This window comes from Oncorhynchus mykiss, chromosome 27 (assembly GCF_057628025.1).
Source record: "Oncorhynchus mykiss isolate SJ-2025 chromosome 27, ASM5762802v1, whole genome shotgun sequence".
NCBI classification, from domain to species: Eukaryota; Metazoa; Chordata; class Actinopteri; order Salmoniformes; family Salmonidae; genus Oncorhynchus; species Oncorhynchus mykiss.
Genome location: NC_143048.1, coordinates 21406849 through 21430030, shown reverse-complemented (window position 1 = coordinate 21430030; position 23182 = coordinate 21406849). Strand labels below are relative to the sequence as shown.

Here is a 23182-nt window from a genome sequence, read left to right as displayed (position 1 = left end):
AATACAATAAATAGACTAATGCATACAAAGCAGAAAGACAACCGTTTCCAAATAATCTGCGGGGAATAAAATGTATCCCAAAATTGTCTGTCTGGTTGAGAGAATGCCAAGAGTGTGCAAAGCTGTCATCAATGGGTGGCTACTTTGAAGAATCTCAAATATAAAATAAATTTAGATTTGTTTAACACTTTTTTGTTTACGACATGATTCCATATGTGTTATTTCATAGTTTTGACATCTTCATTATTATTCTACAATGTAGAAAATAGTGAAAATAAAGAAAAACACTTAGATTAGGTGTGTCCAAACTTTTGACTAGTATATCTGTATATCTCAAGAAGATCTAAACGCATCCCCATTAAACTGAGATAAAATGGTTGGTATGCAGATGCTGAATGGACCTTTCACCGCTAAAACTTCAAGATTTATCATTCACAATTGACAGTAGAAATGTGAAGGGAGGTTCTCTACAAGTAGAGCAGAGACTGTGTAAAGTAGAGAATCCGACACAAGCACAGAAGCTTCGGGAACTGTAGCTTTTGGGAAAAGGGGTCCAGAAAAATCCAATCTGCAGCTTCTGCTGTCTTTTTAAGCATGCAATAATTACTTTTAAAAAGCAGACTAAAAATGATGTCAGTATTCCGATCAGCTTTGTAATTGTAAAATAGTTAGGCCTATGTGTTCATTGAAAGTCTTTGAAAGATAAAAGTGGGGGAAATGGTGTTCATTATAAAATAGGTGGTTCGAGTCCTGGATGCTGATTGGCTGACAGCCGTGGTATACACGGCCATATACCATAGGTAAAACAAAACAGTTATTTTAATTGCTCTAATTATGTTGGTAACTAGTTTATAATAGCAATAAGTCACCTCAGGGGTTTGTGGTATATGGCCAATATACCACAATATATAAACAATATATGGTCAATATACCACGTCTAATGGCTGTATCCAGGCACTCCATGTTGCGTCTTGCAAAGAACAGCCCTTAGCTGTGGTATATTGGTCATGTACCACACCCCCTCGGGCCTTATTGCTTAATTATAAACTGGGTGGTTTGAGTCCTGAATGCTGATTGCCTGATAGCCGTGGTATATCAGACCATATAGCACGGGTATGACAAAACATTTTATTTTTACTACGCTAATTACGTTGGTAAACAATAGCAATAAGGCACCTCGTGGGTTTGTGGTATATGGCCAATGTACCACACCCTCTCGGGCCTTATAGTTAATAATTATGTCACATTTTTATGTTATTTCAAATACATTATTTCAACTTAGAACATAGGCTTACTGTTGCCTACAATAATCATGGGAGGAAATGTTCAGTCAAAATATGATTTGAATGCAGTATAATTGCAGATAATTGGTGTGAGTCAACTCTACCTACCCACCCGCATCAACGATCTTCTTAATTCACTGTGTGACTGGTTGCCACACTCACCAGGAACGTTCAATACGAATCTCTTCCTAGGAATCCCATTCCGTGTTTTCCTGCGCGCCATTATTAGGCGCTATCTAGCGCATAGGAAGAATTTGGCTAAATTAAATAACAGGACATAATAAGAAATCGGCGAAAATAAGGGTACAGGGGGATAACGTTTTGCATTATTTTGAATAGTCAGAATATGAGAAGACACCTCGGATGGAGTTATTTCAGCCGCATTTCTGCGCTGCATATGAGGTGTCTTTCATTGGCGATGCTGCGTCCACGGACCGTTATATTTTAGGCTGACTGGTTGTGTAGAAGTCTACTCGTGCAATACACCGCTCAAAACATCTCACAATTATTTTGCCTACACGCGGAGGATCAAAACTGCACAGAGAATGCTTAAACATGGGATAGGCCTATGCGTTTTATGTGGTCAGTATTTATCTGCTACGATTTTGAAGATCCGCGGTCAGAGACAGACAGCGGCTCAGTACGCAGTCCTTCTCAATCGCGTCATAGCCCACTTCTGCTGAATGCAAAGAAAGACAGACTTGAGACTCTTTAAATATTTAAGGATATGGACTCTTCAAAACTGAAGATATGCTAGTCTCTTTGTCTAACATATTCTATGCATGATCTTCTATCAATACATTTTAAACAGAGAAGTCACGGATGAGAGCCCATGACCAGGCTCCAAAATTACCCCGAACGAGGACGCAGCCCTACAATTGCTCCAATGCGAAATGGTAGGTGGTTAAAGCTTATCAGTGAAATGTTGTAATTAGTCTACGTTATGTTACAAAACGAGCAATCTAAACTTAGCCTATCAATGCGCACACAGAGTTCAATTTGACCATAGCAATTATCTACTGTTGATTTGCAGCACCAGCTTCTCCAGGTGGAATGTCGTCTACGGTATATATATATTTTGAAAATACCTTCATAAACACAAATCTACATTGAACCTTATTGCGCATCACAAAGAGGAGGACTCCTGAATTTGTCCTGATTCATTCCAAAAACACTGCTATTTGGATCCCGGACATCAACAACTTTAATGGCTTTTGTGTTCAGACGATGGAGAGTGTTATTGGTGCTGAACGTGATTGCGGTTGCGGGGTTCATGACGCTTTGGACCAAGTGCACCCACAACCGAGTGACAAAAACCATCGGTCAGGACGATGTGAAAAGACAATCACGCTCTAACGGCACGGCTCAAGGTTTGAGCATCAGTCATGAAGTATTACTAAAGAGACTCGGGTCATTGGAGGACGTGGTCTACAGACAGCTTAATGGTAGGCTATGACTCTAGCACTCTAGCCTACCCACCTAAAAACAATGACTATGGCTCATTGGTTATTTTTTATTTGCTGTCACTCAAAATCTACCATGATTGCTGTTATTTACATAGTCTGCGGCTCAGGATCCATCCAAAATGGCACTCTATAATTAGTGTACTACTACTTTTGACCAGGGCCCACAGGGTAGTGCACTATATAGGGAATAGGGTGCCATTTGGGACATAAGTTTAGTATACAGCTACCTCCTTTGTTAAAAGTCTATAATTTTCAAAACAACTAAGCAAACGTGTTATAGCATAGTGACCTTTTCTTGACTGTGAACTACAGGTCTGTCCAAGTCCCTGGGGCTGATTGAGGGTTTCGGGGGGCGAGGTAAAGGGGGCCTCCCTGCCACCCTAGCCACAAAAGAAGAGGACGACGCAAAAGTACTGAGGGAAAAGTATGGATACAACGCTTACCTCAGCCAAAAGATATCACTGGATCGGTCCATACCAGACTACCGGCCCAGCAAGTAAGTTTTAGGCACCTTATAGTGCATCCCTATAGTGCACTCTATTCCTTATATAGTACAGCATTACTTTTGACCAGGGTCACACTTACTGTAGCTCAGTTGACAACAGTGTTTCAGTACAATATACCCACTACAATTTTCATGTGCTTTTATGTTTTTCCAAAGACCAATCCAAGCATTAGTGTGTGTGTGTGTGCACTTCGTATTATTTGATACCCATATCTAGATCTCAGCCATATCTTGGGTTCATGCTCTAATCAAAACTGATAAGCATGATAGTGTATACTTTGCTGTCTTAGTTGTTTCGCTGCTACTGGGTTGTTGCCATGGTCGGAGAGACTAATGATTAAAGCTATGTCAGCAGATGTTTTTGTTTTGGCACCACTTAGCTTTGTGGTTAAAAATACAATATTCTTAAAACCATCTATTAATATCTCTGTAGCCTAATCCCTCTTTCTTTGTTGTGCTTTTTTGTGGTCTTATTTGTTATGAAGTTGCAGTCAAATGCGCCAATTGACACGTGCACACACTCTGGACACTCTCACACACACACACACACACACACACACACACACACACACACACACACACACACACACACACACACACACACACACACACACACACACACACACACAAAGGTAAATATAATTGCTCAAATATAATTAAGTATCAAATGTAAAAGTATTAATAATTTCAAATTTTTATATTAAGCAAACCAGACGGCACCATTTTCTTGTTTTTTAAATTTACGGATAGCCAGGGGCACACTCCAACACAGAATTTACAAATGAAGCATTTGTGTTTAGTGAGTCCGCTAGATCAGAGGCATTAGGGATGACAAGGGTTGTTCTCTTGATAAGTGTGTGAATTGGACCCTTGTCCTGTCCTGCTAAGCATTCAAAATGGAATGAGTACTTTTGAGTGTCATGGAAAATGTAGTGAATGTAGTGAAGTAAAACAAAAAGTTGTCAAAACTATAAACAGTATAGTAAAGTACATATATATCATATATATAAAAATACAACTTAAAACTTGTAACGTTCATCTTCTTCTTCTGACGAGGAGTAAGAGAGGTCGGACCAATGTGCAGCGTGGTAAGTGTCCATAACGATACTTTATTGACATGAACACTAAACTACAAAATAACCACGTGAAATACCGAAACAAATTAAACTGTCCCGTGTGGCACAAACACTGACACGGAAAATATTCACCCACCACTCAAAAGTGAAACCAGGCTACCTAAGTATGGTTCTCAATCAGGGACAAAGATTGACAGCTGCCTCTGATTGAGAACCATACCAGGCCAAACACAGAAATCCTAAAACTTAGAAAAAGGAACATAGACAACCCACCCAACTCACGCCCTGACCATACTAAAACAAAGACATAACAAAAGAACGTCAGGTCAGAACGTGACAAAACTTATTCGGGATCGGTGTCCCGTCCACTGGACAGTTGAGCTAATGTAGGATAATGCGATTAGCATGAGGTTGTAAGTAACAAGAACAATTCCCAGGACATAGACATATCTTATATTGGCGAAAGCTTAAATTCTTGTTAATCTGACTGCACTGTCTAATGTACAGTAGCTATTACAGTGAAATAATGCCATGCTATTGTTTGAGGAGAGCACACAATTTTTTAACATGAAAAGTTTTTAATAAGCAAATTAGGCACATTTAGGCAGTCTTGATACAACATTTGGAATAGAAATGCAATGGTTCATTGGATCAGTCTAAAACTTTGCACATGCAGTGCTGCCATTTAGTGGTCAAAATCTAAATTGCACCTGGGCTGCCATAATACATTATGGCCTTTCTCTTAAATTTCAAAGATGATGGTACAAAAGACATACAAGAGAAAGGTTGTTTTTTTCTTTGTATTATCTTTTACCAGATCTATTGTGTTACATTCTCCTACATTCCTTTCACATTTCCACAAACTTCAAAGTGTTTCCTTTCAAATGGCAAACACTCCAAAACAAAAGTCTCTTTTAACTATTAGGATGTAGCCAGCCACAGATTCCTCACTCCCTCTCATCAAGGCTGGCTCTCGTTATAACGAAAGCTACAATAAAAATAGGACTCTTATCTCTCTCTCCCACAGTGCACCCACTGTGAGCCTAGGGAGAGGGGGGATGTGGGTAAGTTTTTTGAAAAATGTGATTGTGGGGAACAGGAAGAGGCACATGGTTCTCATTTTCAATTGCAAAACAAAAATGTGTGAGCTCATCAACAGGGATCATAATGTATAGAAGAGACTTGGAGAAGAAGAATCTTGTGTGATGGTAATGAACTTGGAAACCTACATTAGAATGTTGGGTAGTACCAAAAGGGCGGGCTACATTATATTATATACATATTATATAGGGCTACTTAAGACATTAGCTTTATATAAGAGGGTTCAAGTACCGTATTACTGAACATTGAATGATGGACTCACCGTTTGCCTTTATCTGTTATATATAAGGATGTATTAGTGTTTGTTGTAATTAGTGATGATAGCTAATGATGTGTGTGTGTGTGTCTCTCTCTGTGTGTGCGTGTGTTTCTGCATATGTCTTTATGTGTGACTGTGTGTGTGTGGTCTCCAGGTGTAAAAAGGCCAGCTTCCCCAGGGATCTTCCAAACATCTCCCTTATCTTTATCTTTGTCAACGAGGCGTTGTCAGTAATCCTCCGCTCGGTCCACTCAGCTGTCAATCACACACCGGCACACCTCCTCAAAGAGATCATCTTGGTGGACGACTACAGCGATGATGGTGAGGAGAAATATACATGCACGCACTCACATTTTGGTGAAGAAATGGTATAAGAACATACACACATCCACACATCCAATATACACTACCGTTCAAAAGTTTGGGGTCACTTAGAAATGTCCTTGTTTTTGAAAGAAAAGCTTTTTTTTGTCCATTAAAATAACATAATATTGACATAACATAACATTGATCAGAAATACAGTGTAGATATTGTTCATGTTATAAATAACTATTGTAGCTGGAAATGGCAGATGTTTTATTTTTTAAATAGATGCACAGAGGCCTATTATCAGCAACCATCATGTCACGGTTGTCATAAGAACGGGACCAAGGCGCAGCGGATATTGAGTTCCACATATTTATTTCAAAAGTGAAACATAAGCCAAAACAATAAATCCAATAAACGAAGTGACTCCGTGGTGCACAAATACAAAATGATATCCCACAAACACAGGTGGGAAAAATATCTACTTAACTATGATCCCCAGTTAGAGACGATTACCAGCTGCCTCTAATTGGGAATCATACAAAATACTAACATAGAAAATATAAACTAGAACACAACATATAAATTATAAGCTAGAATGCCCCCTAGTCACGCCCTGACCTACTACACCATAGAGGAACAAGGGCTCTCTATGGTCAGGGCGTAACAGTACCCCCCCCCCACCCCCCCCCCCAAAGGTGCGGACTCCGGACGCAAAACCTGAAACCAAATGGGGGGGTTAGGGGGGTGACTAGTGTCGGTGGTGGCTCCGGTGCAGGTCGTAGCCCCCCCCCCAGACCCCGGATCCGACCATGGCACCGGGCTGAACGCCGTGCCTGGACTGGGCACCGGCGCAGAGGAGGGCTCTGACACTGGAGCTGGGTTGGACGCCGTGCCTGGACTGGCCACCGGCGCAGAGGAAGGCTCCTGCCTTGGAGCTGGACTGGACACCGTGCCTGGACTGGCCACCGGCGCAGAGGAAGGCTCCTGCCCTGGATCTGGATTGGACGCCTTGCCTGGAAGCTCTGGACCGTGGACCGTCGCAGGAGGTTCCGGACTGGGGACCGTCGCAGGAGGTTCCGGACTGGGGACCCCGCCGGAAGCTCTGGACTGGGGACCGTCGCCGGAAGCTCTTGACTGGGGACTGTCACCGGAAACTCTGGACTGTGAAGGCGCACTGGAGGCCTAGTGCGTGGAGCCGGTACAGGTGGCACCGGACTGGTGACACACACTTCAGGGCAAGTGTGAGGAGGAAGCACAGGACATACCGGACTGGGTAGGCGCACTGGAGGCCTAATGCGTGGAGCCGGCACAGGTGGCACAGGACTGGTGACACGCACTTCAGGGCGAGTGTGAGGAGGAGGCACAGGACGGACCGGACTGGGAAGGTGCACTGGAGGCCTGATGCGTGGAGCCGGCACAGGTGGCACCGGACTGGTGACATGCACTTCAGGGCGAGTGCGAGAAGCTGACACAGGACGTACCGGACTGGTGTCACGCTCTTCAGCACACCTGTATGGCAGATTTCTCATCGCTACCACCTCTCTTTGGAATCTTTCGTCAAATTCCTCCTCCGACTCCCAAACAGGCTCTGGCAGGCTCTCTCTCTGCTGCTCGACCGCCAGCTCCATGTTTCCCCCACCCAAAAAATCTTGGAGTTTCTGTGGCTGTGGTCCCCGGTGTCATTGCTGTCCTTCCATGCTCCTTGGTGACTTCCGCCAAGGAAGGGTCTCGTGTCCTCTCATGTCCTCCCAAGTCCAAAACATCCTTACCTCATTTTCATGCTGCTTGGTCCTTTGTTGGTGGGATATTCTGTCATGGTTGTCAGAACGGGACCAAGGCGCAGCGGATATTCAGTTCCACATATTTATTCCAAAAGTGAAACATAAGCCAAAACAATAAATCAAATAAACTAACAACAGAACGTGACTACGTGGTGCACAAACACAAAATAATAGCCCACAAACACAGGTGGGAAAAGTATCTACTTAAATATGATCCCCAATTAGAGACAACGATTACCAGCTGCCTCTAATTGGGAATCATACAAAACACTAACATAGAAAATATAAACTATAATGCCCCCTAGTCACGCCCTGACCTACTACACCATAGAGAAACAAGGGCTATCTATGTTCAGGGCGTGACACATCACTCCTGTGTTCCAATGGCACGTTGTGTTAGGTAATCCAAGTTTATCATTTTAAAAGTCTAGTTGATCATTAGAAAACCCTTTTGCAATTATGTTAGCACAGCTGAAAATGTTTGTCCTGATTTAAAGGAGCAATAAAACTGGCCTTCTTTAGACTAGTTGAGTATCTGGAGCATTAGCATTGGTGGGTTTGATTACAGGCTCAAAATGTCCAGAAACAAATAACTTTCTTTGAAACTCGTCAGCCTATTCTTGTTCTGAGAACTGAAGGCTATTCCATGTGAGAAACTGAAGATCTCGTACAACGCTGTGTACTACTCCCTTTACAGGACAGCGCAAACGGGCTCTAACCAGAATAGAAAGAGGAGTGGGAGGCCCCGGTGCACAACTGAGCAAGAGGACAAATACATTAGAGTGTCTAGTTTGAGAAACAGATGCCTCACAAGTCCTCAACTGGCAGCTTCTTTAAATAGTACCTGCAAAACACCAGTCTCAATGTCAACAGTGAAGTGGCGACTCCGGGATGCTTTGGACATTTCTAAGTGACCGCAAACTTTTGAACAGTAGTATACATTGATACATATTCATATGATGTACAATTTGTTTATGCATTTAATGTAGTGATATTATAAATTATATTATATTATATGCTTTATAAAGACATCCTTGTCCAACATGCTGTTTTGCTGCACGGACAGAACAGTCAAATAAAGGCAAGAGAACATGTCTGTTTGACAACATCCATCCAGGGAGGGGGACAGGAAGGGAGGAGACGGACAGTTGTGAAGAAAGTAAGCACTGGGCAGAGAGAGCGGTGGTTAGAGAGAGGAAGACAGAGACAATGAAAGGTGCATATAGAAATGAAGAGGGAGAGATGTGGGTAGAAGGAGAGAGTGAAAGGGTGGAAGAGAATTTAGTACAAAGTCAGGGGCAGAGAGGGAAAGAGAAAAAGGAGATATAGACTGGTCAATTTCCCCAATGTTCCTGGCACGGCGGGATGGCATAGGGCCAGCAATCCATCATGGAGGGGGAAAAAGAAGCTATTGCAGTGGTTGAGATGGAGAGGCATGCAAATAAATAACACACACCCTCTTACTGTCTGCATAACTCTTCTCCACTCAGCCACACATCCACTGCACACCCGCCTGCACATTTAGAAGGGTGCAATTGTGGCCTGCAATTCGGGGGATTCCTGCATGTGGGCATTCCTGCATCTGCAGGTACCCCTTTTTATACTTCTATTTGTAAATGTTTAAGCTAGGACATGCGGGAGGCAACCGTAACTTGCTAGCCTTACACCGGTAGACAGTGTCCTTCGCCTCCACCTGTCGGGCACTGTTTTCCCACAGTTCAGTTAACAACAGCGAGGGAAGGTGTTCGGCAGATGGGAGCAAAGAACAATGTGTGCTAGCTTAGCCAGCTAGTCCGGTACACAGCAGGCGGGAGGCGGGGGTGACACTGTGTGCTAGCTAACTAGCAAGATAGCATGCAGTGTCACTAACTCACAAGCTAGCTAGTTAGCTAGCATACAGTCCCCCCCCCATCCTCCCACCTGCTGTTCTAGCGGTAGGCGGTGGGATACTCCGGTAGAGAGTGTCCTTCGACCCCCCTCGGGCACTGTTTTCTCATCAGGCGGGAGGCTGCAGCGACACCTTGTGCTAGCTAGCTAGCAAGCATACAGTGTTTCTAACAAGCTAGCTAGTTAAGGCAGTTCTGTTAATGACAGTGAGGGCAGGTGTTCGGCAGGTGGGAGCAAAGGACACTGTCTACAGGTGTCACTCCAGCTATCTAGGAAGGAGGACTCCGGGAGATGATGTGGGTGAAAAGACTCAGATAATACTTTTATTTCCCTTTTGACCCACATTCAAAGTGTTAAGGGCATGAAGATGTCGTGCTGGCTCATGCAGGAACCAATGGCCTGCTGAACACATCCACCAGTATTTCTGTGAGAGGAGTGGGGGTTCTGAGAGTGTGTTCAGGTGGGATAAACTGATCAGTTGTGCAAGAGAAAAAAGATAGAACAGAAGACATAGCTCAGGAAACATCCAACTCCCCCTGGTGTTGTTGTGAGACTGTTAGAAAGCACTGGAGCGCTGGGGCCCATGAAAACAGATTAATTTCCTCTCTCTCTCTCTCTCTCTGTGCGTGCGTGTGTGTGCTCACATGCACTTGAGTGTTTTTCTGAAAATGTTTGTGGGTGTGTCTGCATGCATATGTTTGTCTGTGGGTATAGCTTTGCTTAGTTGTATTTGGTTGTGTCCTAGAACAACTGAAAGGGCCATTGGAGGATTATGTAAACAAGCGTTACCCAGGCCTGGTGAAAATGGTGAGGAACCAGAAGCGTGAGGGACTGATCCGTGCCCGCATCGAGGGCTGGAAGGCAGCCAGTGGCGAGGTGACTGGATTCTTCGATGCCCACGTTGAGTTCACACCCTCCTGGTGAGTGTAGGTGTGGGTTTCAACTTGAACTTTGAGTTGTTGGGATCGATGGTTTAAAAAACTTTGACTTAAAGGGTGGATCAGAAGGAATACTTGAATGTAGCAGTTGGTCACGCAGCAATGTGAGATTTTCCAGCTGAAGGAATTGCATACTACTACTAACCATCTAGCCATCTAGCATACTGTATCTGCATGACCATATTTGTGATGAAAGTCTAAAGAAGTGAATTGCCATAAGATTTTATGAAATTACGGTTTTAAAAGTGTGCCTAGTATTCAAGTACTGTCACAGGGTTGGTATGTTCTTTATGTACACACTAGAGTTGACCAGGGCCCACAGATAAACAGAAGAACTACCCACTACACAGGGAGCTGCTTCTCCCTATGGAGTCGCAACCCTTTGAGTCGACTCAAAAATAAGAACTTATAAACCTAACTCAGAAGAACTAAGGGGACTGACTTGGAGGCATAGGGAGGAAGAGGGGAGGGAGAAGAGAGAAGATCTTAAGAAACCTCCAACCCCATCTAGCAATCTCTCTATGTCAGGGCTGAGCCGGTTCTGACCAGAATCAAAGAGGACCACAAGAGGATCATCCTGCCCTCCATCGATAACATCAAGCATGAGACGTTTGAGCTGGAGCGCTACGAGAACTCTGGCCATGGCTACAACTGGGAGCTGTGGTGCATGTACATCAACCCCCCAAAACAGTGGTGGGATGACGGGGACACCTCCGCACCCATTAGGTAGGCTACAAACACACTGACACGCATATGCACACAGGAACGGGCATGCGTACACACACACATATGCACACACACAGGCACACCTGCACGCGCACACACAACAAAATAAACACTTGCATTTAGAGAACCCAATTGACAAAATGAGGAAAACAGAATCCCCTTATTTCCCCCCGCAGAACTCCTGCAATGATTGGTTGCTCCTTTGTGGTGAACCGGGACTACTTTGGGCACCTGGGGCTGCTGGACTCTGGCATGGACGTCTACGGAGGAGAGAACATCGAACTGGGGATCAAGGTTTGTGTGGCACCCATTTTTCTGTGAAGGCTGAGCATAATTGGGCCCTGGTCAAAAGTAGAGCACTATAAAGGGAATATGGTGCCATTTGGGATGCATTCATTGTATGTTAGGGTGGCGAGAGGCAGGGTGACTAGTGTGTGAATAGTGCATTCTGTATTTGTTGTGTGTCTTGTCCTATTTCAGCAAGTACGCAATTGTGGTTCTCTGAGTAGAGCTAAGCATTGCCTTCTTATTCGTGTTAGTCCTGCAGAACATTTGTTGTGTGTGAAGGTATGTGTTCTGTTCTCATAATATTTTCTCCACCAACATGCACTACCAGGTGTGGCTGTGTGGGGGCAGTATGGAGGTGCTTCCCTGCTCCAGGGTAGCTCACATTGCCAGGATGAAGAAGCCCTACCACAGCAACATAGCCTCCAGCACGCGGCGTAATGCCCTGCGCGTGGCCGAGGTCTGGATGGACCAGTTTAAGTCGCATGTCTACCTGGCTTGGAACATCCCAATGGAGGTGAGTTGCCCCTAAATACTGATTTAAAGTCTGTATTTTTTTCTGTTTTTGTGGGCATATGCAAATGTATGTTCAGATGGAACTCTAGGTCAGGGAGTCGGATGAAGTTGATCTATGACCAGTTTTGAGGTCATAAATTCAGATAAAACGCCTATTCCCCTACCTAGATTTTCAGTAGTCTATTAAAATGAATCTATTCATTATCCTAACTACATTATACAGTATATGTACACCATACGTTTCATTGCTAATGTTACATATTTATAATTGTGACTGTGTCTCAAATAGCACCCCATTCCCCATATAATGCACTACTTTTGACCAGAGCCCTACGGTGTTAGCCTCACGAGCCACCTGGAATTCCGTGCAGCGAACCATTATTGTAAGCTTGCGAGATCAGGATGGCTTGCGAGGCTACATTGGGGTGCCATTTGGAACACAATCTGTAATCAACCACTCTCTGTTCCAGAACCATGGGATAGACTATGGAGACATCTCTCAGAGGGTAGCATTGAGGAAATCTCTGCAATGTAAGAACTTTGAGTGGTACCTGGACAACGTCTATCCAGAGATGAGGAGGTACAACAACACCGTCTTTTACGGGGAGGTGAGTCTGACTGATGACAGGGCCTACACAAAGTCTAAACACTCATCAAACACTCATAAGATGCTTTTAGCAGCCAAGTAGCTTTCTCCATTCATAAACATTTTCCTATCTGTTCTCGCTTTGTCTTTCTCTCTCTCTCCCCTCCATCCCTCTCTTTCTCTCTCTCTCTTGCTCTTTCCCTGTAGATTCGTAGTAGCAAAGCGACCCATCTGTGTATGGACCAGGGAGAGAAGGTGAACCATACAGCCACCCTGCACCCCTGTCACGGAATGGGACCCCAGGTAACCTATTATACTAGTATATGTCCCAAATGGCACCTTATTCCCTACTTAGTTCACTACTTTTGACCAAAAGAAATAGGGTGCTATTTGGGACACATTCGAGGTTCACCGGAGATGCACTGTGCCTGCAAGCTGTGAGAGCAAAATCAGCAGGGAAACGTTTTTATACCATGCATTTTTCTTTTATACCAGAATGTGTTTTTTTTAACCAAATTACATGATGTGGTTCATACACAAACATAGACAAAACGTCAGGAAAACTACCAGAATGTAGCCCTTTGCCCCTGTGACATACAAATGTAGCAGATATCATGACTTGTTCTACAGTCAAAACAGTATCAAAATCATATTATGTTAAGGCTTTAGAGTTTTTTTAAGATCCACTTTGAATGAGAGCAGATATGATATCATATCACAAATCATTTCAATTAATTTCAAAGAATAGAAACTATTTACCATCCACCACTTACTTAATTTTGTCTCCCTGTGCCTCTTTCCTACCAGTTGGAACACCAAAGAGGGTCAGTTCTTCCTGGGTGTTCTGGCCAGTACAGGGGAGAACACATATAGTTGTTTTTGATAGCCCTTGACCAGCCATTCACAGTAGTGTCTCCCTGTTCCTTTAGTTGGGTCGGTACACCAAGGAGGGACAGTTTTTCCTCGGTGCTCTGGGCAGTACAGGGGAGGAAACACGCTGTCTGATGGACGATCAGGTCTCCAATTTTCCTCAGCTCCTCAACTGTGACAAAGTCACCAACACCAGGCTGACCACATGGCACTTCTCTCAGGTCAGACTCATGTTGACATAGTTTTTTATTTTTAACTATGGCTCATTATTTCCAATTAAGTTGCTCTTATACCGTGTTACTTACTCGTCTTCGTTTCCTGTAGAGCATAGGGCCGCAACAAGCCCCTGCCATGCCAGACCTGTGTAGGCTAACCCTGTGTAGTAACACTGTAATATAACCACATTATAAGGTCCTGTGCAGGCTAACCCTGTGTAGTAACACTGTAATATAACCACAGTGTAAGGTCCTGTGCAGGCTAACCCTGTGTAGTAACACTGTAATATACTGTAACCACATTGTATGGTCCTGTGCAGGCTAACCCTGTGTAGTAACACTGTAATATAACCACAGTGTAAGGTCCTGTGCAGGCTAACCCTGTGTAGTAACACTGTAATATAACCACATTGTAAGGTCCTGTGCAGGCTAACTCTGTGTAGTAACACTGTAATATAACCACATTATAAGGTCCTGTGCAGGCTAACCCTGTGTAGTAACACTGTAATATACTGTAACCACATTGTATGGTACTGTGCAGGCTAACCCTGTGTAGTAACACTGTAATATAACCACAGTGTAAGGTCCTGTGCAGGCTAACCCTGTGTAGTGACACTGTAATATAACCACAGTGTAAGGTCCTGTGCAGGCTAACCCTGTGTAGTAACACTGTAATATAACCACAGTGTAAGGTCCTGTGCAGGTTAACCCTGTGTAGTGACACTGTAATATAACCACAGTGTAAGGTCCTGTGCAGGCTAACCCTGTGTAGTAACACTGTAATATAACCACATTGTATGGTCCTGTGCAGGCTAACCCTGTGTAGTAACACTGTAATATAACCACAGTGTAAGGTCCTGTGCAGGCTAACCCTGTGTAGTGACACTGTAATATAACCACATTGTAAGGTCCTGTGCAGGCTAACCCTGTGTAGTAACACTGTAATATAACCACAGTGTAAGGTCCTGTGCAGGCTAACCCTGTGTAGTAACACTGTAATATAACCACATTGTAAGGTCCTGTGCAGGCTAACCCTGTGTAGTAACACTGTAATATACTGTAATCACATTGTAAGGTCCTGTGCAGGCTAACCCTGTGTAGTAACACTGTAATATAACCACATTGTAAGGTCCTGTGCAGGCTAACCCTGTGTAGTAACACTGTAATATAACCACATTGTATGGTCCTATGCAGGCTAACCCTGTGTAGTAACACTGTAATATACTGTAATCACATTGTAAGGTCCTGTGCAGGCTAACCCTGTGTAGTAACACTGTAATATAACCACAGTGTAAGGTCCTGTGCAGGCTAACCCTGTGTAGTAACACTGTAATATACTGTAATCACATTGTAAGGTCCTGTGCAGGCTAACCCTGTGTAGTAACACTGTAATATACTGTAATCACATTGTATGGTCCTGTGCAGGCTAACCCTGTGTAGTAACACTGTAATATACTGTAATCACATTATAAGGTCCTGTGCAGGCTAACCCTGTGTAGTAACACTGTAATATAACCACATTGTAAGGTCCTGTGCAGGCTAACCCTGTGTAGTAAGACTGTAATATACTGTAACCACATTGTAAGGTCCTGTGCAGGCTAACCCTGTGTAGTGACAGTGTAATATAACCACTTTGTAAGGTCCTGTGCAGGCTAACCTTGTGTAGGAACACTGTAATATAACCACAGTGTAAGGTCCTGTGCAGGCTAACCCTGTGTAGTAACACTGTAATATAACCACATTGTATGGTCCTGTGCAGGCTAACCCTGTGTAGTAACACTGCAATATAACCACAGTGTAAGGTCCTGTGCAGGCTAACCCTGTGTAGTAACACTGTAATGTAACCACAGTGTAAGGTCCTGTGCAGGCCCACCCTGTGTAGTAACACTGTAATATAACCACATTGTATGGTCCTGTGCAGGCTAACCCTGTGTAGTAACACTGTAATATACTGTAATCACATTGTAAGGTCCTGTGCAGGCTAACCCTGTGTAGTAACACTGTAATATAACCACATTGTAAGGTCCTGTGCAGGCTAACCCTGTGTAGTAACACTGTAATATACTGTAACCACATTGTATGGTCCTGTGCAGGCTAACCCTGTGTAGTAACCCTGTAATATACTGTAACCACATTGTAAGGTCCTGTGCAGGCTAACCCTGTGTAGTAACACTGTAATATACTGTAACCACATTGTAAGGTCCTGTGCAGGCTAACCCTGTGTAGTAACACTGTAATATAACCACATTGTAAGGTCCTGTGCAGGCTAACCCTGTGTAGTAACACTGTAATGTAACCACATTGTATGGTCCTGTGCAGGCTAACCCTGTGCAGTAACACTGTAATATACTGTAACCACATTGTAAGGTCCTGTGCAGGCTAACCCTGTGTAGTGACAGTGTAATATAACCACATTGTAAGGTCCTGTGCAGGCTAACCCTGTGTAGTAACACTGTAATATAACCACATTGTAAGGTCCTGTGCAGGCTAACCCTGTGTAGTGACAGTGTAATATAACCACATTGTAAGGTCCTGTGCAGGCTAACCCTGTGTAGTGACACTGTAATATACTGTAACCACATTGTATGGTCCTGTGCAGGCTAACCCTGTGTAGTAACACTGTAATATAACCACATTGTAAGGTCCTGTGCAGGCTAACCCTGTGTAGTAACACTGTAATATAACCACAGTGTAAGGTCCTGTGCAGGCTAACCCTGTGTAGTAACACTGTAATATAACCACAGTGTAAGGTCCTGTGCAGGCTAACCCTGTGTAGTAACACTGTAATATAACCACAGTGTAAGGTCCTGTGCAGGCTAACCCTGTGTAGTAACATTGTAATATACTGTAATCACATTGTAAGGTCCTGTGCAGGCTAACCCTTTGTAGTGACAGTGTAATATAACCACATTGTAAGGTCCTGTGCAGGCTAACCCTGTGTAGTAACACTGTAATATACTGTAATCACATTGTAAGGTCCTGTGCAGGCTAACCCAGTGTAGTAACACTGTAATATAACCACATTGTATGGTCCTGTGCAGGCTAACCCTGTGTAGTAACACTGTAATATAACCACATTGTAAGGTCCTGTGCAGGCTAACCCTGTGTAGTAACACTGTAATATAACCACATTGTAAGGTCCTGTGCAGGCTAACCCTGTGTAGTAACACTGTAATATACTGTAACCACATTGTAAGGTCCTGTGCAGGCTAACCCTGTGTAGTAACACTGTAATATACTGTAACCACATTGTATGGTCCTGTGCAGGCTAACCCTGTGTAGTAACACTGTAATATAACCACATTGTAAGGTCCTGTGCAGGCTAACCCTGTGTAGTAACACTGTAATATACTGTAACCACATTGTATGGTCCTGTGCAGGCTAACCCTGTGTAGTAACACTGTAATATAACCACAGTGTAAGGTCCTGTGCAGGCTAACCCTGTGTAGTAACACTGTAATATAACCACATTGTAAGGTCCTGTGCAGGCTAACTCTGTGTAGTAACACTGTAATATAACCACATTATAAGGTCCTGTGCAGGCTAACCCTGTGTAGTAACACTGTAATATACTGTAACCACATTGTATGGTACTGTGCAGGCTAACCCTGTGTAGTAACACTGTAATATAACCACAGTGTAAGGTCCTGTGCAGGCTAACCCTGTGTAGTGACACTGTAATATAACCACAGTGTAAGGTCCTGTGCAGGCTAACCCTGTGTAGTAACACTGTAATATAACCACAGTGTAAGGTCCTGTGCAGGTTAACCCTGTGTAGTGACACTGTAATATAACCACAGTGTAAGGTCCTGTGCAGGCTAACCCTGTGTAGTAACACTGTAATATAACCACATTGTATGGTCCTGTGCAGGCTAACCCTGTGTAGTAACACTGTAATATAACCACAGTGTAAGGTCCTGTGCAGGCTAACCCTGTGTAGTGACACTGTAATATAACCACATTGTAAGGTCCTGTGCAGGCTAACCCTGTGTAGTAACACTGTAATATAACCACAGTGTAAGGTCCTGTGCAGGCTAACCCTGTGTAGTAACACTGTAATATAACCACATTGTAAGGTCCTGTGCAGGCTAACCCTGTGTAGTAACACTGTAATATACTGTAATCACATTGTAAGGTCCTGTGCAGGCTAACCCTGTGTAGTAACACTGTAATATAACCACATTGTAAGGTCCTGTGCAGGCTAACCCTGTGTAGTAACACTGTAATATAACCACATTGTATGGTCCTATGCAGGCTAACCCTGTGTAGTAACACTGTAATATACTGTAACCACATTGTAAGGTCCTGTGCAGGCTAACCCTGTGTAGTAACACTGTAATATACTGTAACCACATTGTATGGTCCTGTGCAGGCTAACCCTGTGTAGTAACACTGTAATATAACCACATTGTAAGGTCCTGTGCAGGCTAACCCTGTGTAGTAACACTGTAATATACTGTAACCACATTGTATGGTCCTGTGCAGGCTAACCCTGTGTAGTAACACTGTAATATAACCACAGTGTAAGGTCCTGTGCAGGCTAACCCTGTGTAGTAACACTGTAATATAACCACATTGTAAGGTCCTGTGCAGGCTAACTCTGTGTAGTAACACTGTAATATAACCACATTATAAGGTCCTGTGCAGGCTAACCCTGTGTAGTAACACTGTAATATACTGTAACCACATTGTATGGTACTGTGCAGGCTAACCCTGTGTAGTAACACTGTAATATAACCACAGTGTAAGGTCCTGTGCAGGCTAAGCCTGTGTAGTGACACTGTAATATAACCACAGTGTAAGGTCCTGTGCAGGCTAACCCTGTGTAGTAACACTGTAATATAACCACAGTGTAAGGTCCTGTGCAGGTTAACCCTGTGTAGTGACACTGTAATATAACCACAGTGTAAGGTCCTGTGCAGGCTAACCCTGTGTAGTAACACTGTAATATAACCACATTGTATGGTCCTGTGCAGGCTAACCCTGTGTAGTAACACTGTAATATAACCACAGTGTAAGGTCCTGTGCAGGCTAACCCTGTGTAGTGACACTGTAATATAACCACATTGTAAGGTCCTGTGCAGGCTAACCCTGTGTAGTAACACTGTAATATAACCACAGTGTAAGGTCCTGTGCAGGCTAACCCTGTGTAGTAACACTGTAATATAACCACATTGTAAGGTCCTGTGCAGGCTAACCCTGTGTAGTAACACTGTAATATACTGTAATCACATTGTAAGGTCCTGTGCAGGCTAACCCTGTGTAGTAACACTGTAATATAACCACATTGTAAGGTCCTGTGCAGGCTAACCCTGTGTAGTAACACTGTAATATAACCACATTGTATGGTCCTATGCAGGCTAACCCTGTGTAGTAACACTGTAATATACTGTAATCACATTGTAAGTTCCTGTGCAGGCTAACCCTGTGTAGTAACACTGTAATATAACCACATTGTAAGGTCCTGTGCAGGCTAACCCTGTGTAGTAACACTGTAATATACTGTAATCACATTGTAAGGTCCTGTGCAGGCTAACCCTGTGTAGTAACACTGTAATATAACCACATTGTAAGGTCCTGTGCAGGCTAACCCTGTGTAGTAACACTGTAATATAACCACATTGTATGGTCCTATGCAGGCTAACCCTGTGTAGTAACACTGTAATATACTGTAATCACATTGTAAGTTCCTGTGCAGGCTAACCCTGTGTAGTAACACTGTAATATAACCACAGTGTAAGGTCCTGTGCAGGCTAACCCTGTGTAGTAACACTGTAATATACTGTAATCACATTGTAAGGTCCTGTGCAGGCTAACCCTGTGTAGTAACACTGTAATATACTGTAATCACATTGTATGGTCCTGTGCAGGCTAACCCTGTGTAGTAACACTGTAATATACTGTAATCACATTATAAGGTCCTGTGCAGGCTAACCCTGTGTAGTAACACTGTAATATAACCACATTGTAAGGTCCTGTGCAGGCTAACCCTGTGTAGTAAGACTGTAATATACTGTAACCACATTGTAAGGTCCTGTGCAGGCTAACCCTGTGTAGTGACAGTGTAATATAACCACTTTGTAAGGTCCTGTGCAGGCTAACCTTGTGTAGGAACACTGTAATATAACCACAGTGTAAGGTCCTGTGCAGGCTAACCCTGTGTAGTAACACTGTAATATAACCACATTGTATGGTCCTGTGCAGGCTAACCATGTGTAGTAACACTGTAATATAACCACAGTGTAAGGTCCTGTGCAGGCTAACCCTGTGTAGTAACACTGTAATGTAACCACAGTGTAAGGTCCTGTGCAGGCCCACCCTGTGTAGTAACACTGTAATATAACCACATTGTATGGTCCTGTGCAGGCTAACCCTGTGTAGTAACACTGTAATATACTGTAATCACATTGTAAGGTCCTGTGCAGGCTAACCCTGTGTAGTAACACTGTAATATAACCACATTGTAAGGTCCTGTGCAGGCTAACCCTGTGTAGTAACACTGTAATATACTGTAACCACATTGTATGGTCCTGTGCAGGCTAACCCTGTGTAGTAACCCTGTAATATACTGTAACCACATTGTAAGGTCCTGTGCAGGCTAACCCTGTGTAGTAACACTGTAATATACTGTAACCACATTGTAAGGTCCTGTGCAGGCTAACCCTGTGTAGTAACACTGTAATATAACCACATTGTAAGGTCCTGTGCAGGCTAACCCTGTGTAGTAACACTGTAATGTAACCACATTGTATGGTCCTGTGCAGGCTAACCCTGTGCAGTAACACTGTAATATACTGTAACCACATTGTAAGGTCCTGTGCAGGCTAACCCTGTGTAGTGACAGTGTAATATAACCACATTGTAAGGTCCTGTGCAGGCTAACCCTGTGTAGTAACACTGTAATATAACCACATTGTAAGGTCCTGTGCAGGCTAACCCTGTGTAGTGACAGTGTAATATACTGTAACCACATTGTATGGTCCTGTGCAGGCTAACCCTGTGTAGTAACACTGTAATATAACCACATTGTAAGGTCCTGTGCAGGCTAACCCTGTGTAGTAACACTGTAATATAACCACAGTGTAAGGTCCTGTGCAGGCTAACCCTGTGTAGTAACACTGTAATATAACCACAGTGTAAGGTCCTGTGCAGGCTAACCCTGTGTAGTAACACTGTAATATAACCACAGTGTAAGGTCCTGTGCAGGCTAACCCTGTGTAGTAACATTGTAATATACTGTAATCACATTGTAAGGTCCTGTGCAGGCTAACCCTTTGTAGTGACAGTGTAATATAACCACATTGTAAGGTCCTGTGCAGGCTAACCCTGTGTAGTAACACTGTAATATACTGTAATCACATTGTAAGGTCCTGTGCAGGCTAACCCAGTGTAGTAACACTGTAATATAACCACATTGTATGGTCCTGTGCAGGCTAACCCTGTGTAGTAACACTGTAATATAACCACATTGTAAGGTCCTGTGCAGGCTAACCCTGTGTAGTAACACTGTAATATAACCACATTGTAAGGTCCTGTGCAGGCTAACCCTGTGTAGTAACACTGTAATATACTGTAACCACATTGTAAGGTCCTGTGCAGGCTAACCCTGTGTAGTAACACTGTAATATACTGTAACCACATTGTATGGTCCTGTGCAGGCTAACCCTGTGTAGTAACACTGTAATATAACCACATTGTATGGTCCTGTGCAGGCTAACCCTGTGCAGTAACACTGTAATATAACCACATTGTAAGGTCCTGTGCAGGCTAACCCTGTGTAGTAACACTGTAATATAACCACATTGTAAGGTCCTGTCCAGGCTAACCCTGTGTAGTAACACTGTAATATACTGTAACCACAGTGTAAGGTCCTGTGCAGGCTAACCCTGTGTAGTAACACTGTAATATAACCACATTATAAGGACCTGTGCAGGTTAACCCTGTGTAGTAACACTGTAATATAACCACAGTGTAAGGTCCTGTGCAGGCTAACCCTGTGTAGTAACACTGTAATATAACCACAGTGTAAGGTCCTGTGCAGGCTAACCCTGTGTAGTAACACTGTAATATAACCACAGTGTAAGGTCCTGTGCAGGCTAACCCTGTGTAGTAACACTGTAATATAACCACATTGTAAGGTCCTGTGCAGGCTAACCCTGTGTAGTAACACTGTAATATAACCACATTGTAAGGTCCTGTGAAGCAGAAATACAAAATGCTAGAAGCTGCTTGGAGGGGACTGTTGCTGACACTGATCAGGGCCTGTATTCTTAAAGCATCTCAGGGTAGGAGTGCTGATCTAGGATCAGATCCCCCCTTGTGCATTCATTATAATTTAAAAGGCTAAACTATTCCTAGATCAGCACTTTTAGTCTTAGAGTCTTTATGAATACTGTGAGGTCACATGAAGGTAGTAGCCTACTCAATTGAGAACATTTGATTTCCTCTGTCCTTCAGAACGACTCAATTATCAACAGAGCCACGGGTCGCTGTCTGGAGGTGATACAGGCGAACGCTTACTTCGGACACTCGCTGGTGCTTCAGACCTGCTCTGGACAGAAGTGGAACATCAAAAACACAATGAAGCAGTAGCCACAGCATGATGCAGAATTATTCCCTGACCAAGATAGTGTTATTGTACTGAATTGAATCAGTTGTCATACTGTATTATTAAAATTCTTCAGTTGGTGTTTTCCAAGATTGTCTTCCAATAAACTGCTGGTCTGATGGTTTAAAAAACAAAAACATTTGTGTACGCAAATAACTATTACACCACATGGGGTGAATAAGTTGACACCATATTACGAAACCATACAGCCTTTACTGTAACAGATTTATTCAACTTTATTCAATCGATTTCAAAAGACTGTCAGCGGGCTAACCCCGCTGGCTAGCATCAGCGGAGGGCACTTCTAGCAGAGCCATGAGAATGCGGCTGGTGTAGGAATAGAACAATCACATTGACTATGTGGAGTGTCTGTGAGGGAGTAAAGGAGGAGGCAGCCATTAAAAACACGAGGAGGCAGTCAAGCAGACCATGGCCCGTATTCATAAAGATTCTCAGAGTAGTAGTGCTGATCTAGGATCATTTTAGCCTATTTAGATCATAACGAAGAAGATTACATGGACTTGATCCCAGATCAGCACTTCTACTTTGAGACGCGTTATGAATACAGGCCCAGGACCAGGGCCTGGCTTCAGATTAGAAGTGCTGATCAAGAAGTGATGACCACGGAGTCACGCCAGCACTGACCCCCTAGATCCCTGGTAAGTGAGCCTGCTGTCCTCAGGTACACACACACACACCCAACAAGGTCCATACACTCATACTTCCATGTTAATGAACACACCTAGTCAGGTTAAAGAACAATTAGGCAA

At 43.5% G+C, this 23182-nt stretch overlaps 1 protein-coding gene across 1 annotated transcript; it reads left to right on the top strand.

Moving 5' to 3' along the window:
- The first annotated feature begins 1414 nt into the window (after positions 1-1414).
- LOC110507731 (polypeptide N-acetylgalactosaminyltransferase 17) lies at positions 1415-22549 on the top strand. Its single transcript, XM_021587933.3, has 12 exons — positions 1415-2179; positions 2317-2728; positions 3062-3245; positions 5845-6011; positions 10414-10588; positions 11135-11332; positions 11509-11626; positions 11949-12134; positions 12604-12741; positions 12927-13022; positions 13649-13810; positions 22262-22549. The coding sequence occupies exons 2-12, from the start codon at positions 2491-2493 to the stop codon at positions 22394-22396; spliced, it is 1797 nt and encodes a 598-aa protein (XP_021443608.2). The 5' UTR covers positions 1415-2179; positions 2317-2490; the 3' UTR covers positions 22397-22549.
- Positions 22550-23182: the final 633 nt, after the last annotated feature.

Bases quoted from the DNA above. Each gene is read 5' to 3' on its own strand.
- LOC110507731 (XM_021587933.3), top strand. From the start codon at position 2,491: ATGGCTTTTGTGTTCAGACGATGGAGAGTGTTATTGGTGCTGAACGTG. The intron at 2,729-3,061 runs GTAGGCTATGAC...TGTGAACTACAG, and splicing joins GGTCTACAGACAGCTTAATG to GTCTGTCCAAGTCCCTGGGG. The intron at 11,333-11,508 runs GTAGGCTACAAA...TTCCCCCCGCAG, and splicing joins GACACCTCCGCACCCATTAG to AACTCCTGCAATGATTGGTT.